The sequence below is a fragment of the Macaca mulatta genome, chromosome 7 (genome assembly GCF_049350105.2).
Source record: "Macaca mulatta isolate MMU2019108-1 chromosome 7, T2T-MMU8v2.0, whole genome shotgun sequence".
NCBI classification, from domain to species: domain Eukaryota; kingdom Metazoa; phylum Chordata; class Mammalia; order Primates; family Cercopithecidae; genus Macaca; species Macaca mulatta.
Genome location: NC_133412.1, coordinates 154,478,370 through 154,495,265, shown reverse-complemented (window position 1 = coordinate 154,495,265; position 16,896 = coordinate 154,478,370). Strand labels below are relative to the sequence as shown.

The following is a 16,896-nucleotide window of genomic DNA, read 5'->3' as shown; positions in this document are numbered from 1 at the left end:
GAAAGTATTGGAGGTGGCCAGCTGCTGTGGCTCATACCTGTAATCCCAGACCTTTGGGAGGCCAAGGCCAGTGGATCATTTGAGGTCAGGAATTCAAGACCAGCCTGGCCAACATGGTGAAACCCTGTCTCCACTAAAAATTCAAAAATTAGCCAGGCGTGGTGGTGCGTGCCTGTAATCTTAGCTACTCTAGAGGCTGAGGCAGGAGAATCACTTGAGCCTGGGAAGTGGAGGTTGTGGGTGAGCTGTGAGCCAAGATTGCACCGCTGCACTCTAGTCTGGGTAACAGAATGAGACCCTGTCTCAAAAAACAAACAAACAAAAAAACAAGTATTGAGGGGGTGCAAACAGTCAATTACAAAGGAATTAATTCATTTGATAAATCTTTGTCGATTGCCCGCTGTATTCCTACATTACTGCATCAAATATTGAACAAGATCCTGCCTGTCTTGTGGAGCCCATGGTATAGTAGAGCCAGACAGGTGTGCAAGGTACAGTGGAGATATTCACAGGGAGAAGTACCTGATTCTACTCAGTAAGTCAAAAATAGCTTCACAGAAGGGGTGACCTTTGACCAAATGTACAAGGCAAAGAATAAGAATTTTCCTGGTGGACCATGAGGGAAAGGGAATTATAGACCAATCAAAGAACATGTACAAAGAGAGAGACATGATATACTCAGGGCCGGTAGCTCCAATGTGGCTAAAGCCCAAAACGTTAGCAAACTTACAAGAAATCTCAAAGCACCTATGGAGTTTTGGTTTATTTATTTATTTGCATGCTTTTCTCTTCTTTTTGATCTTTATCTCCAACTTCTATTCTTGGCAGGTGGAAATTGAGCAAAAAAAGAGTTTGAAGCCGGACTTTGAAGGAGATGAAATGGACAATCCCAAGGAGTGTGGAGTGCAGTGACAAAGCCTTGCGGGGAGGAATCCTAATCCCAGGGTCATGATAGGGTGTCTTCCTGAGTAGCTGAAGTTTCAGTCAATACCTGCTGTGGCCACTCCATGTTGGGAACAGTGTACCAGATCTTCCTGTTTGCAGTTACTTGTATTTTACCAGGACACCATGAGAATGGTGGCTTGTGGAGAGGCTCTTGGATTCTGGTCATGCCTAAAGCACGTGGTTCACCTGACTGTTGGAGCTTACTGTATAATTAAGCCTCCTTGTCTTGTCTCTGCTTATCTCACAGCACTGGTATGTGGTTTGTTGTGACTGTTACAGTCAGGAAAAGAACCTCCCACATCAGTGTCAGCACGATTCCCTTCTGATGTGCATCTGTCACTCGCGTAAGTTTCCGGAAAAGGCAGTCTTGAGAAGTTAATTAAGCATCCATCTCTTTCACTCCGTCTAGAAAAGGCTCAGAAAAGGCGCAAAACAAATTTCCTCTTTGGGTCTTACTAGACCTTGTTGAGGTGTCTCCATTCTTTAAATGTTGAGTTTCCAAGACATTTCCCTTCTGGCTCTAGATTGTTTAGACTGGAACACTTTTTCCATCTCTCTAAGGTTTCAGTCACAGGATTTGCTATCCTGAGTCACAATAGACAATGGAAAAAGGCACAATAGGAGACTTTTTAATTCTGTGAATGGACCCACATTCTGCAAAATGGCTGTTGAGGGGAAGCCAAAATTAAGCTTAGTTTTCTTCATTCTGGAGAAAAGAGACATTAAATGTAAGATGATGTTCAGTTCAAGAGGTAGATTTAATCTCAGCGAATTCCCAAATTCACACTGAAAAATACAGTCCATTTCTGATTCCTGAAACAAATATCTATAATACCTCAGGCATTTGTAAGGGGTGTTTGGGAGTTCTTTTTATACCTCGTGACCAATAAACAGTTGCATGTCCCTTTAACCCAGACTTTATAGGAAATTTAAGCTGCAAAGATAATTTTTAAAGCTGTTTTAAAATTAAGCTTGAATGAGCTTTCCCCCAAAATTCAGAGTTTGATAATCACAGTATTGTAATGGATTGAAAAGGCATCTCTAGGATAGAGACAGGGAAAAGCCATATTTTTCTAATGTTGGGAACATTATATCCTGATTCCAAGAGTCAGAACACTCACTCCATCTTCCTTTTCTTCATCTGTTTCTGGGACACTTAATCTTTTCCTTCATCCATTCCTACTCACCTCTTCTTATTTGTATCTTGGTGTTTTCTCCCATGAAGAATAGAGTGGGGGGACAGAAAGCACACTTTGTCAGATTTGTAGATGATGCAGAAATGAACAATATCTCCAGTTTTTGGCTGATGGATTCAAGATTAATGTATTCAATGAACAATGATTGGATTCTAAATATGTATTGACACTGGGATATAGAAATAGTTACAGTATTATGAAATATCTGAACTAAGACTGAAAGTAAAAGAATGATTGAATAGGCATTAATGAGAAACCCTATATTCTGGGTTTTTTAAATGCAAAGTACAGAGTGGAGTGTGTATTTATGGATGTGTGTGGTGTTGATGGGAAGGAATAGTGTTAGGAAGACCTGGTTTCACAGTACTTTATAGAGAAATATTTCCTTACAGAAATGGAGGTTCAGTGTTGACTCAGAAATACATCATGGCTATTCACAAAGCTAATGTGTTCAGCTGGTGTTAATAAAAGCCTTGCATGCTTTCATTAACCCTCCCTCTAGTCCATATCTAAATGGAGGGTTGACTTCAATTATGGGTATCATATTTTAAGACAGACATTAATAAGTTGATTGTGTCCACAGGCAGGTGACCAGGGTTGTAAAGGGTCTGATGATACAAGAACAAAGGGATAGCTTCCCTGAAGGAACAGAAGGTATAGCTGGAAAGGGAGTGCAGACAAGGAGGGAATGATATAATAGCTGCCTTGAAATTTCTGTTGAGCTATAAAAAGGAAGAGGAATTAGACTTATTCTGTGTAGCTTCAAAGGGCAAAAATAAGAACAAAGAGGAACTTCACAGATGACAAATGTTTGCTTCAATATAAGGAAGAATTTTCTAATAAGAGTTGTTCTAAAGAGGAATAGACTCAAGTTAGCAAAATTTTCTGTTCCTGTGAATGCCCAATGGTTAAAATAACCACCTATCCCACGTGCTGTGAAAGGCAATCTTACATTGGATTTGCTCTATATGTCTACCAAGATTCCTTCTAAATATAGGTTTAGTCTCAATAGTAATAAGACTCTCTAACTTCATTTGTCTTTTTCTTCAGAAGTGGTTTTTCATGCTCTTTGAAATACAGTGGAGTTCCTTTGAGGTTTTTATCAAGGGATTTCAAAGCATATGTCTTCCCCTGTTGTACTAAAGGCTTTTGAGATTGATTCCTCATAGAACATCTAAATGGACTGGAGAGTTGGCAAGGGAAATGAAGCTCATCCCAGCACCTTCCTTAGTCACTAAGGCTTAGCACTCCGTCAAGATCTCTGCCTCATCTGCTAGCATCACATGTGGATTGCTTGTTGGAACTTATTTTCCCCCGCCATGGTAAATTCTCATTTCCGGTGTACATGCACCTGGACTTTTTTTTTTTTAACCAAGAGTTGGGAAAAATCCTTCTATGTTATCTATATTCTGCAAGCAAATTATTATTATTATTATTATTAAGACAGAGTTTTGCTCTTGTTGCCCAGGCTGGAGTGCAATGGTGCAATCTTGGTTCATTGCAACCTCTGCCTCCCGAGTTCAGGCAATTCTTCTGCCTCAGCCTCCTGAGAGTAGCTGGCGCCCATCACCATGCACCACTAATTTTTGTATTTTTAGTAGAGACAGGGTTTCACCATGTTGGCCAGGCTGCTCTCAAATGCCTGACCTCAGGTGATAAGCCTGCCTCAGTCTCCCAAAGCTCTGGGATTACAGGTGTGAGCCACCATACCGGACCCATAAATTGTTATTAATTTTTAAAAACCTAACATCTTAATTTCATCAAATTTGTTTTCCCTCTACTGTTTTTTAGGAAACTGATTATGGGTAGCATTTAGGGGCTTGGGGATTATAATACTATATATTTTTAGATGTAAGGAATGTTTTACTAGTTTTAAATAACTTCTATAGAAAACACAAGTGGGCTATGTAATAGCCTACATAGAAAACAGTTGGGCAAATTACCAGTGGATGTGCAGATTCTACTTTTGCCACCCTGAACCTGGACTTTTATTTTCCTTTTGTGGTCACAATCTTTATCAATAATGTGAAAATAGTAAAAATGAATTCATTTTACCAGTATATAGTATTACTCTTAGAACATAAATTCGATATCACATGGTATCAAGAGCTGTGCTTTCTTTTGAGTCTAGGGCCTGCTTTTTGACTTTATAGCAAAAAGATAAGAAATGTACTCATTTTGACATGTCAGACAAGACAATGTGAGGCACTTTGTGGGGATACCATTAGATCCCCCTTGCCTGCTCTTGCAGACATAGTACTAGTTATTCCTTATCAAAAGTTTGCATTTCATTCATATTAAATATTATCTGGACAGTTTCATTTTTTTCTATTTGGCTCTTCCCTTAGGACTGTGCCTTCTTGCATTATTGGCAGGGTTCATAATCCTTGAGAACACTGTTTGATTTAAAATATTTTTTATTTGAAATGAGACTGATTTCTATTCAAATCCAGTGGCTGGGAGTAAGAGTTTATTTCCCTAGAAACTTATGTTTCTGAGAAATGGGATCCATGAAAGCAAGGAATGTATATAATTTTTTGTGTTTCCAACACCTAGCACAAAGCTTGGAATGTAATAGGGTTCAGCCACCTTAAATGCTTGCCGATAGGGCAAACGTATCCTCATGAAATAAAAGAAAATGAGTATGTATTCAATAAATGTTGGCTGAAAGAATACTGACCCTGAGACTCTAAGGCTACTTAACCCTTATCATCAGCTACTCATAATAAAGCCAGCAAGCATGCTTTTATTTCCTGAAGGACTTAAATACTTTTCCTTTCCTTTTATTCCTGCCTCCAGAGTCGAGTAATAAAACCTGTCAGCACTTAGGCACTTAATATGCTGCTGAATTTGAACTACAATGTACCTCATTCACATTGAAAAACATTTTTGTGCCCAAAAGCATAGTAGCATAGATGCTGTCCATAGTCACGGTGATTGATTGCTTTGTTCCTGCAAGTCAAACAGATCTATGAGCCTGGGCCTTGCCCATTTCAATGGTCAGTAGGAAAAGAAAGCATTTGATAAGAGTGCACAACCAGTCTTCATGCACTAGGTCTTTGTTCTTCCAGCATTAACCACTGACCATTACTGTGCATTTGTCACCACAGTGAGATGGAGGTCTGAGATAGTAAGGTTGAAATTTGTGAGATAAAATCATGATTTCAGAGGTGATATATATTCCACCATAAGTTTAGTGGTGGGAAAACAGAATGAGCTGAAGTTTTTTCTTAAAAGCCTTGGGAATATTAAATTGGTTTAAGTAGGAAGCACTACCATCCAGCCTACTTATAGAAATTCTCCCAGTTGGAATGACAACTGTAACTCTTCTAAAAACGAGGATTATATGTTAATTCCAGCATATCTAGACTTTAGTCAAGGATGTCCAATCTTTTGGCTTCCCTGGGCCACACAGGAAGAAGAATTGTCTTGGTTGGGCCACACATAAAATACACTAACACTAACAACAGCTGATGAGCTTTCAAAGCATGCCTAGTGTTTTTTTTCTTTTTTTTTCTTTTGAGACGGAGTCTCACTCTGTCACCCAGGCTAGAATGTAGTGGCACAATATTGGCTCACTGCAACCTCTGCCTCCCGGATTCAAGTGATTCTCCTGCCTCAACCTCCCGAGTAGCTGGGACTACAGGCATGTACCACCACGCCTGGCTAATTTTTATATTTTTAGTAGAGATGGGATTTCACCATGTTGGCCAGCTGGTCTTGAACTCCTGACCTCAGGTGATCCACCTGCCTCAGCCTTCCAGAGTGCTAAGATAACAGGCATGAGCTGCTGTGCCTGGCCAAAATAGCATGTTTTAAGAAAGTTTATGAATTTGTCATGGGCCACATTCAAAACCGTCATGGGCCAAGGGTTGGACAAGCTAGCCTTAGGTCATGTCCAGAATGCAATTTAACAGGAATTTCAAACAAAACTAACAAAAAATTAAATCCACAAAAAAATATCATTTGGTAAATGCATTGTCCACACACTTTACTACCAAGTCCCATTCGAACCATGACAATTCTTTACATAAAATGAGAAGATTCTCACCAAGTTCCTAAAGATGATTTCTAAACATTACCAACGTCTAAGTGCTAATTCCCCACAAATCACCATTTCTTATCTTTTTAAAATGAGACTGGCTTTAGATATCATGACTCATATTTATGTGTTTAAGGAATTAAAGGAGAAGGGGATGTATAAGGCAACCACAGATGTAGAGAGCAAATGTACATGTTAGTAATATTCTCCCATGTATTAACTAAAACAAGAATGTGAGATTTTTACATTTCTTCTAGTGTGCCTTAGCAAATCTGCTGGAGAAAGTCTAGTTGCTTTAAGAACTGAAAAAAAATGTCTCTCTACTTGGCAATTGGAAGCCTGTAAAGGCAGAAACTATCCATAGTAATGAGTTTGGTAGTGCCTGGAGAAAGGCAAATGATCATTGGATGTAACAAAAGCTATTAAGAGAACAGACTAAAAAAAGAATTTCAATATGAAAAAGTAAAATCTAGAGAGATGACAAATCAGCATTGGGTACCAAGCCTCAAAATACTTGAACTAGAAGCCATCTCTTAAAGTTAAAAGTAAGAAGCTCTAGGAAAAAATAAAGATTGCATAGTAAAAAGGGATAGACGGCAGGATTAATTCAAGTCAACAAATATTTATCAAGTGTCTACTCTGGTCAGGTGCTATGTTAGCAGCCAGCTTCTCTAAAGGGAGGAAAGGCTGGATACGAGGACATTGAGGATTGTTTATATAAAGTCACTCATAGGCATGCCAAATGGATTTATTAAGGGGAAATTGGGGTTTCTGTGAATCTTTAAAGGACATAGCCATGGAGACAATCACTATGTTAAGTAAGTTGCTGTTTTCCCAATTGGGCTTCAGTTACCTGAGACAAAAAAGTGAGGAAGTTGGATTAATTGTTTCTTCAAGTCCTTTCCAGCTCTAAAGTTATGGGTTATTTTACAAAATATCCGTTGGTGCCACCTTTCATGACTATTCCTATGTTTATAAGAACCAAGAAATTTAAATTTTGAAGGTTGGAAAACTCAGCTGGTCCATCTTTTTCTTTTTCACATCTTTTTTTTTTTTTTTTAAATAATTTCCCCAGACAACAGAAACAGACAACCTTCCAAATCCTCTATTTTGCAGTTGCCTTCCACACACAGATTTAAAAAGAGGATCAAAGAGGGTGGTGAAGATCAGGTGGAATGCGTCTTTGGAAGTTCCACCGGCATCATCCATCAGAACAATGGTGTGAGCATGAAGAGGCACAGACAGGTCTCCAAAATGGATGTTAGGATTTGGGTGCTACTTGACACAGAAGTAGGTCTAACCCTCCAGGTTCTGGGGATGCTAGGATAATCAATGAGATATATATATATATATATGTCATTTTGTATAAAATATTGTGAAAATTGAAGGAAGACACTCAGTAAACATCCTGGGACTAGTTGTAAGTTATGGCAAAACCAGATTAGAGAAAAGGGACAGTCCCCTCCTCATCCTCATTGTCTCTTAGTAACATCAAATTGTAGTTAAAAAAAAAAAAAAAACCTATGTACAAGCTACAAAATAGCATCTCTTTTGTGGTATGTTTGAGTGTATAATTTTAGTTTCTTTTCTGGTTGTCCTTGTGGTAGTCAGATGTGTTGGACTGATTCCAGCTGGACAGAGTAAGGAATTCCAGCATCCTCTTCCTGTTTGCTTGTGTTCTCCCACAGATCAAACCCTCAATTCTAGTTGGGGATGCCATCTAGCACAACACTGTGACTGAAGCCTCAAGCACTGTTGCGCCTCCTTGTGCTTTGGATCAGCAACCCCAGTGGTGTTCTACCAGAGCAGTTCAGGGAAAGCATATGTACAGTCAGGTCCCAACAGCAAACTGTTGGATGTGAGAGTTCTAAAGTATAGGGGTGAAGGAAGAGAAGGATATGAACTCCTCTGACCTTAAGCCAGCATTCATTTAACTTTTATATCTACTTGCCAAGAGAACCTGGAGAAAACTACCATATTCAAGAGATTAATCAAAATCAGTGGTCTAGCCAGGTGGTGACAGAGAAGCACCATTCCTCACCCTCCATTCTTGTAATGTCTGTAATAAATTTCAATGTGTCAGGATGAATGAACCCAAGATCCAGTGAATGATTCAGCTGATCCAAGCCTTGCATTTTCCATCACTCATCATCCATCCTCATTCAGTGTAACCTCTTGCACTATTGTGGCTAATTTTATGTAAAACCAGTTTTTTTTTTTAATATGTGCCTATGTAATAAAGTCTACACACTGGCTATCTCTGTAGAGGTGAGGTTTTGTTTTTAGTTGTTCTACTGATTATGTCCTTTTTTGAGCTATGAAAATGAATTATTAATAAATTTTTGAACAAAGTGTCACTATGCCAAATTTAATGAGGTCAGACATATGAAGAGTAATGCTTATTAATATAAGGCCTGTCACCCAGCTTATATGGTTAGTGATCATAAACTGACAAATTAACAAATGACCTGTTTAATTATCCTATTTAAATTTATCATAGATATAATTTAGTCAATTAAAGATAGGTTGGCTGGACCCCGTGGCTCATGCCTGTAATCCCAGCACTTTGGGAGGCTGAAGTGGGTGGATTACGAGATCAAGAGATCGAGACCATCCTGGCCAACATGGTGAAACGCCATCTCTACTAAAAATACAAAATTAGCTGGGCGTGGTAGTGCATGCCTGTAATCCCAGCTACTCGGGTGGTTGAGGCAGGAGAATCGCTTGAACCTGGGAGGCGGAGGTTGCAGTGAGCCAAGATCACGCCACTGCACTCCAGCCTGGGCAACAAGAGCGAAATCCCATCTCAAAAAAAAAAAAAAAAGGTTTATTTGCATTCCAATTTTGTGCCTGATTCTGAGAAAACAAATAAAAATGATTACAATCCTTAAGGTTTTCTTGGAGATACATACATAAACATATAAGTGAGAAACATAAATGAGCACATAATCAAATAATAAGTTTGCATTATGTTCCTGACGTCAGTGCTTAACAAATACTTGTTCAATTGATTGATGAATCCAGATTACTAATGTCAACATAACTTGCATGGGAAAAAATCAGTATGGACTAAAACACTTGGGAAATTTTCACAGGAAAGATGGCCGTCAGCTGAGACCTGGAGGTGGGGTAAAATTTGGCTCAGCCATGAGAAGGGAATGTAGGGTGGGGAAAAAAAAGAGTAAAAGTGGTATGTTGGGCTAGCAGGAGATCAGATTGACCTGGGTGAAGGATTCATGAACATCCAGAGATAAAACTGATGGTTAAGCCAAGCTATGGTAGGGATGTATCCAGCCTGAGGTGGAACTCAATCTACTAAATGCAATGAAGCAATTTTTGAATCTTGGCAGTAAAGCATTATTCTAGAAACACTAGTCTGTCAATACCATGCTGAGCATTTTGGACTTTAGGAAAAGATTAAAGGCAAGGAAAATAATTTATAGCTTTTTTGGAGTAAACAAGGCAAAAAATAAACAAAGCTTTGTGTTTTATTTAGTTCAAAGCAACCGGAAACATTTTATTGTAAAATACAATCATGTACAAGGGAGAACTCAGACCAGGTCAGTGGCCTCCTGCTTTCAAGAGATATCTGTCATTAGCAGAACACGGAGAAGAGTCTAGCCTAGTCAGTACCAGATCGCATAATATCAGGTACACAAAAGAGACACTAGCCAAATAAGAGCATAATATTAAGCTGGATATTCTGGAGACTATTCTCCTTCCCACTATTCTTCTATCCTTACCTGTCCAGAGTCCCCTTGAACAAGTTGCGAGAACTAATTACCTAGGTTCCCCATTGTCACAAGGCTTTGGTCTTCTAGGGTCCCCTTTTCCTTTAATATCCCAGGATAATAACTATCTGAGTAGCTGACTGAAGCCAGGCATGCACCCCAGTGTTCCTCAGGATTTGGGTAGGGCAAGTTGAGGGCCAGAGGAAGTAAAGATGAGAGTTTAAATGTCCCCAGTGTTATTTGTCCCTTCTCTTTCCAAACTCCTCTCATCTCCTCCTTGATTTCCTCCAACTATCACCTCTCTCTTCCTTGATCTGGGGCAGATTTCGCTCTTCCCCAGATTTAATAATATTAGCTAACATTTACATAACGCATACACTCCGGGGCAGCCACTGGCACTAAGTATTTAAGGCATATTATTTAGTAAAGGTAGCTCCCTCTCCATTCTGCAAGGCACTAATAATTCAAGGCTGTGGGTATAACAGATACTTACTGAAGATTAGCAATCACTGATGAAAATCTACAGCACAAAAATAAGAATGAATTTTAAACTGATTATCATGGTTTGCACCAATTGCTGACGGCCACACCCAACGCGAGCCTCGCGGATCTTTGGGCAGCACATTTGCTCCTCCTCTGCTCCAGGATGATCGGCCAGAAGACCCAGAGACCCTCTACTTCTTCTCCTAAGCCTCACCAGGGAGCGACATTCCCACAGTCCCAAGCCAGGCATGCGGCCCTCACCACTGAGCCGGGAACAGTTCCACATCCAGACAATTAAGGCCGCGGCGCTACTCAGGCTTGCGGCCCACACCATGCCTGTGGTCTTTGGTGAGAGCTGGAAGAAACACCTCAATGGAGAGTTCGGAAAACTGTATTCTATAAAACGAATGGGATTTGTTGCAGAAGAAAGAAAACATTACACTGTTTATCCTCCCCAACACTAAGTCTTCACCTGGACCCAGATATGTCACATAGGAGGTGTTAAGGTTGTCATCCTGGGATAGGACCCATATCACAGACCCCATCAAGCCCACGATGCTGCTTTAGTGTCTAAAGACCTGTGCGACCTCTGCCTAGTTTGGAAAACATTTATGAAGAGCTGCCTACAGACAGATGGTTTGGATCATCCTGGCCATGCAGATTTATCTGGGTGGGCCAAAAAAGGTGTTCTATTCACTGTCTTCACTGTGCAGACCCATCAAGCCAATTCTCCTAAGAGAGGCTGGGAGCATTTGCCAATGCAGTTGTGTCCTGACTAAATCCAAACTAAATGGCCTTGTCTTCTTGCTGTGGGCTCTTATACTCAGGAGGAGGGCAGTGCCATTGATAGGAGGTGGCACTATGTACTGCGGGTGGCTTCTCTCTTCTGGTTGTTGGTGTATAGAGAGTTCTTTGGATGCAGACACTTATTCCAGGACCAATGAGCTGCTGCAGAAGTCCAGCAAGAAGTTCACAGACTAGAAGGAGCTGTGATCCTCAACTAAGGGGTGGTCTGTCTCCACTCGTGGTTTTTGAGAAGCTGCTGTTAAAGTATTTGTCATTTACGAAGTCGAATTGAACATTTCTGAATTAACCCGTAAGTACTTTGCATAAGGGGGCAAAGCTTCCATTAAAGCAGCCGTGAAGCAGGCTGCCCAGGAATGGCAGCTTCAGCCAGCCCGACACAGCAAAGGCGCCTCTTTGACCAAATGTCTTTCTCTGCAACATGGCTTCAGCCCAAAATACGCAAACTTCTCAGAAGACAGGTGAGGTCAAATATTCACTTGGCTCTCTTTACCACCTTTAGTTTTATGTTTAAGCGGGGAGATTGCACTTGTTGGTACAGCCCTAGTATTGTACCTGCTGCTACTAGGTTTTGCCTGGTTAGACTTCCAGTTACAAGGTGTTGGGGTGCTTTTGCTTAGAAAGGAACCCTTTTCAATGGCCAGGCACGGTGGCTCACGCCTGTAATCACAGCACTTCGGGAGGCCAAGGCGGGCGGATCACGAGGTCAGGAGATCGAGACCATCCTGGCTAACACAGTGAAACCCCATCTCTACTAAAAAAAAAAAAAAAAAAAATACAAAAAATGTAGCCGGGCGTGGTGGCGGGCACCTCTAGTCCCAACTACTCGGGAGGCTGAGGCAGGAGAATGGCGTGAACCCGGTAGGCGGAGCTTGCAGTGAGCCGAGATGGCGTCACTGCACTCCAGCCTGGGTGACAGAGCGAGACTCCATCTCAAAAAAAAGAAAGAAAGGAACTCTTTCCCCAGCCTGGCTGGCATTCCAGTCCCAGCCCAGCACACTGCCCACTTGATCATTCAAGGAGCCCTCAGGTCCTCCATAAAGGAAGCATGAGGATGTTCTGCAGGTTTCCAGAAATCTAGCCCAGAAATTGGTGCTCAATTTCCTAATTGTAGGGGAGGTGAAGTTTCCTAAGGAAAAGTCCGTGGTATGAGCCTTAACAGATAGGGGCTGAGAAAAGTGACCTGGGTCTTGTTATTCTTCGGTTGTTTTATGGAATAAGCAGTGGAATTTGAACAAGGAAGAGGAGAAAAGGGATTTTTCTTAAATGTGGGGGTGAGCTTCTCCTAGAGTAATCTTGAGTTGGAGTTTTTAAGGAAGCACGAACTGCCAAATGCTGTTTTTTGTGGACTGCAATCACTTTGGGATATTTTTTCGGCAACACTGGAAAGTTTTAGTTTTTTAAAAAAAATACTTACGCAAATATGTACATATTTTCGCAATTTGTTTTTTATCTTATTTTATTTTTTTGAGACAGAGTCTCTCTCTGTTGCCCAGGTTGGAGTGCAGTGGTGTGATCTCGGCTCACTGCAACCTCTGCCTCCCAGGTTCAAGCAATTCTCCTGCCTCAGCCTCCCAAGTAGCTGGGATTACAGGTGCACACTACCATGCCCGGCTAATTTTTTGTATTTTTAGTAGAGACAGGGTTTCACCATGTTGGCCAGGCTGGTCTTGAACCCCTGACCTCAGGTGATCCGTCCACCTCGGCCTCCCAACATGCTGGGATTACAGGCGTGAGCCACTGCCCCCAGCCTCCAATTTGTTTTTTAGGAGACAGTCTTTATTGTTCCTGCACCTCCATCCTTGATCTTGTTACTGATGCTATTTTGCTGTTAGCTGGGTTAGAGTTAACCGTGTGCTAGTTTGGTAACAAAAGACTGTTGAAGTTTTTTTTTTTTAACTGAATATGAGACATTACTCTTTCTACTATTTCTAAAAATGTTTTCAAGACAGAGTCTTGCTCTGTCACCCAGGATGCAGTGAAGTGGCATGATCACAGCTCACTTCAGCCTTGACCTCCTGGGCTCAAGTAACCCTGCCACCTCAGACTCCCCAGGAGATGGGACTACAGATGACACCTGGCTAATTTTAATTTTTATTATGGTAGAGATGGGGATCTCACTATGTTCCCAGGCTGGTCTCAAACTCCTGGGCTCAAGCAGTCGTCCCACCTTGGCCTCCCAAAGTACTGGGACTACAGAGGCAAGCCACCATGCCCAGCCCCATTCCTCCTCCTCAAGTTCATTGACCATACCTTACAGAGAAAATCCCTGTCAAACATCTTTCTGCTTTGGCCCTAGCCTGAGTAAATGGGCTAACTCCTCAAGTTCCAGATCATTGTCTCTTTAACTGCCAGAGGAAAACTGAAAACTCTTCTGGAAATCTCTTTAATGGGGATTAAATTCTAAAGTTAACACTATTGAAAATAACATAAATTGCCCATAAAGTAGACTAACGGAGTCTTCCTTAATGAAAGTTGCTCTGTTTATTAGTATATTCTCACAATGCCATAAAGAACTACCTGAGGTGAGGCGCAGTGGCTCACACCTGTAATCCCAGTACTTTGGGAGGCTGAGGCGGGTGGATCGCTTGAGGCCAGGAGTTCAAGACCAGCCTGGCCAACATGGTGAAACCCCATCTCTACTAAAAATACAAAAATTAGCTGGGTGTGGTGGCACATGCCTGTAATCCCAGCTACTCAGGAGGCTGAGGCACAAGAATCACTTGAACCCAGGAGGCAGAGATTGCAGTGAGCCGAGATCATACCACTGCACTCCAGCCTGGGTGAGAGTGAGACTCTGTCTCAAAAAATAGAACCACCTGAGACTGGGTAATTTATAAAGAAAAAAGGTTTAATTGACTTGCAGTTCAGCAGACTGTATGGAAGCATGGCTGGGAGGCCTCAGGAAACTTATAATTATGGCAGAAGGCAAAGAGGAAGCAAGCATGTCTTAGCATGGTAGAGCAGGAGAGAGCACTAAGCGGGAAGTGCTACACGCTTTGAAACAAGCAAATCTTGTGATAACTCACTCACTATCATGAGAATAGCAAGGGGAAAATACCCCCACCATGATCCAATCACCTCCCATGAGGCCCCTCCTCCAACACTGAAGATCATAATTCAACATGAGATATGGGTGGGGACACAAGAGCCAAACCTTATGGCTCTATGGCCCTCAATTAATTTTTCAGTTTCTTCCTTGATATTGACAGAGTCATCACCAACCAAGATCCCAGCCACCTGAACAATGTGTTCCAGTTCTTGGTTAGTGTGGGGAAGTGAGTAAAATGACTCCCACAATTATTCTGAGTTTTACCAACATGAATTGACTGTTTCTGAGTTGACATCATCCTTTACAGACCCACTGAGTGGAATGGCAGACCAAATAACTTGATTGGAGGTAAAATAAGTCTCCATTATACGCCACCTTTATTATGCAAAGTAATTTTTAGTTCATTCCATCTTATCCCGTCATGGACCCATTGAAGAATTTTTACAAACAGAAGAGAAGTCTGCCTTAAATCTCCAAAAAAGAGCTAACAAAAACTCACAATTTTCTTAGCAGTCCCAAAAGTTACAGATAAAATTTTCAGAAAGCATTAAGGTCAAAATACCTATACTTTCCTGCCCTGCCACAGTCTAGGTCAACGGACAGGAACAAGATATTCTCCACCTATGGAGAGCAAACCCAATGGGTCATGACATTCTCTCCCCTCTTCCTCTCCCTTCCTTTACCCTCTCTCGTCTCTTCTCTTCTTCACTAACAGGCATGAAGTCCTGAGAGCCTAGATTAAGCTGGTGGCAACGGCAGAGAAAGGGACATACCTTAGAGATCTGAAACACTCCCCAATTCTATCTGCCAAGGTCGACTGCTTTTCACCCACACTCCTATTGCATATCTCACTGGTTGCCTTTAATACTTGTGTGCTGCTTTTTAATGTTTTATATTTATTAGATTTGCCCTCCTGATTAAAAAAGCAATAGTTAATTAAGAGAACTGGCTTTCTCAGTGTGTGGCAAAGTACACCAAAAATAATATGAATCAGCAAACACAAATCAATGTGCAATTAAAAATGACTGAAATTTAATTTTGCATTCTAATAAAACTTTCTTGTAATCGCTTGAAGTCAATCCCCTGCTTCCATTACTGGGGATCTGCAGTCTGGAAAGTCTTCTCCTTACTGTTGCTTTTCTTTCTCTTTGCAACTCCAAGGTTAGTGCTGTCGGGATTGCTGCAAGCATGTTTCCTTCTAATTTGCTGGCTGTAAAAAATCTATCTCGGCCGGGCGCGGTGGCTCAAGCCTGTAATCCCAGCACTTTGGGAGGCCGAGACGGGCGGATCACGAGGTCAGGAGATCGAGACCATCCTGGCTAACACGGTGAAACCCCGTCTCTACTAAAAATACAAGAAAATTAGCTGGGCGAGGTGGCGGGCGCCTGTAGTCCCAGCTACTCGGGAGTCTGAGGCAGGAGAATGGCGTGAACCCGGGGAGGCGGAGCTTGCAGTGAGCCGAGATCGCGCCACTGCACTCCAGCCTGGGGCACAGAGCAAGACTCCGTCTCAAAAAAAAAAAAAAAAAAAAAAATCTATCCTCTTTTACTCAGTACACTTCTGTAAGGAGAACTAGGAAAAACACGAAAGTACTTTTCCCCATTCTTACTCGGTTCCTTAATGCAACAGTTCTGACACCAACTCTAGAAATAGAAAAAAACAATACAAGACGTATTTTTCCTGTTCTCTACTCTCACACAGTCACTCAGCACTTCTGGCACCAGGTGTGTGGGAGTTTTTCACCACAAATCAAGCAATTCTGCAGTGAATTCTGCAGCAGATTCTCCAGTGGACAGCAGCCGGGTGTCCTCCAGTTCACGATCCACCTGGAGTGAACGACAATTCTGACACTATCTAATTGGAAATAGCATCAGATCTCACAGGTTGAGGGGGTTAGTCCCCAACATTGCTCTCCACTTCAGATGCCATGGATCGTGGCCTGTGCTTGTTTCTGACTAACTGGTTATAAATAGGGGTTTTTAGTACTCCTTGCTGGGTTTCAATTAATTTCCTAGAGCAGCTCACAACCCAGAAAAACACTATTTTCTCATGTTCTATAAAGAATATTACAAAGGATACAGATAAATAACCCAATGGAAGAGATGTATGGGCAAAGTGTAGAAGAAGGAGGGGAGAGCGTCCATTCCCCTACAGAAACCTCTGTATGTTCAGCTATCTAGAAGCTCTCTGAATCCAGTCCTTTTAGGTTTTTATGGGAATTTCATCATGCAGGCATGATTGATTAAATCGTTGGCCTTTGGTGATCAACTCAACCTTCAGCCCCTCTTCCCTCCCTCTGAGATTGGGGTATGAGGCTGAAAGTCTCAACCTTCTAATCACGTCTCAGTCTTTCCAGTAACCAGACCCCACCCTGAAGCTATCTAGGGGCCCCCAGCCACCAGTCATATCGTTAGCATCTAAAAGATACCCTTATCAGTCCAGAGATTCTAAGGGTTTTAGAAGCTGTATGTCAGGAAACAGGAAGAAGGCCCAATATTTATTTTACAATATCACAACTTCTAATAAGGGAATGACAATTGCAATGAAAAAGAAAAGTTCCGGCGTAAAGGAAGAATGTAGGAACTTAGGGACCAGACTGAATGGTGGAACAAAGGAAAAAGAATCCATGATTCAGAAATGCGG

General features: G+C 41.6%; 1 protein-coding gene and 1 pseudogene across 7 annotated transcripts in view; both read left to right on the top strand.

Annotated features, from left to right (window-relative positions):
- Window positions 1–7,542, top strand: part of STON2 (stonin 2) — a 173,816-nt gene extending 166,274 nt beyond the window's left edge. For 6 of the 7 annotated variants that reach the window (XM_015144276.3, XM_015144275.3, XM_077941569.1 and 3 more), the window contains one exon: window positions 829–6,645. In XM_015144276.3, coding sequence (XP_014999762.2) covers window positions 829–912 — 84 coding nt within the window. In that variant the 3' untranslated portion in view covers window positions 913–6,645. Of the gene's footprint in view, window positions 1–828; window positions 6,646–7,258 lie in introns of those variants that run through there. The other variant, XM_015144277.3, reaches the window with a different exon arrangement.
- Window positions 7,543–10,507: 2,965 nt separating this feature from the next.
- On the top strand, window positions 10,508–11,452 carry LOC144330376 (uracil-DNA glycosylase pseudogene; annotated as a pseudogene).
- The last annotated feature ends 5,444 nt before the right edge of the window (window positions 11,453–16,896 follow it).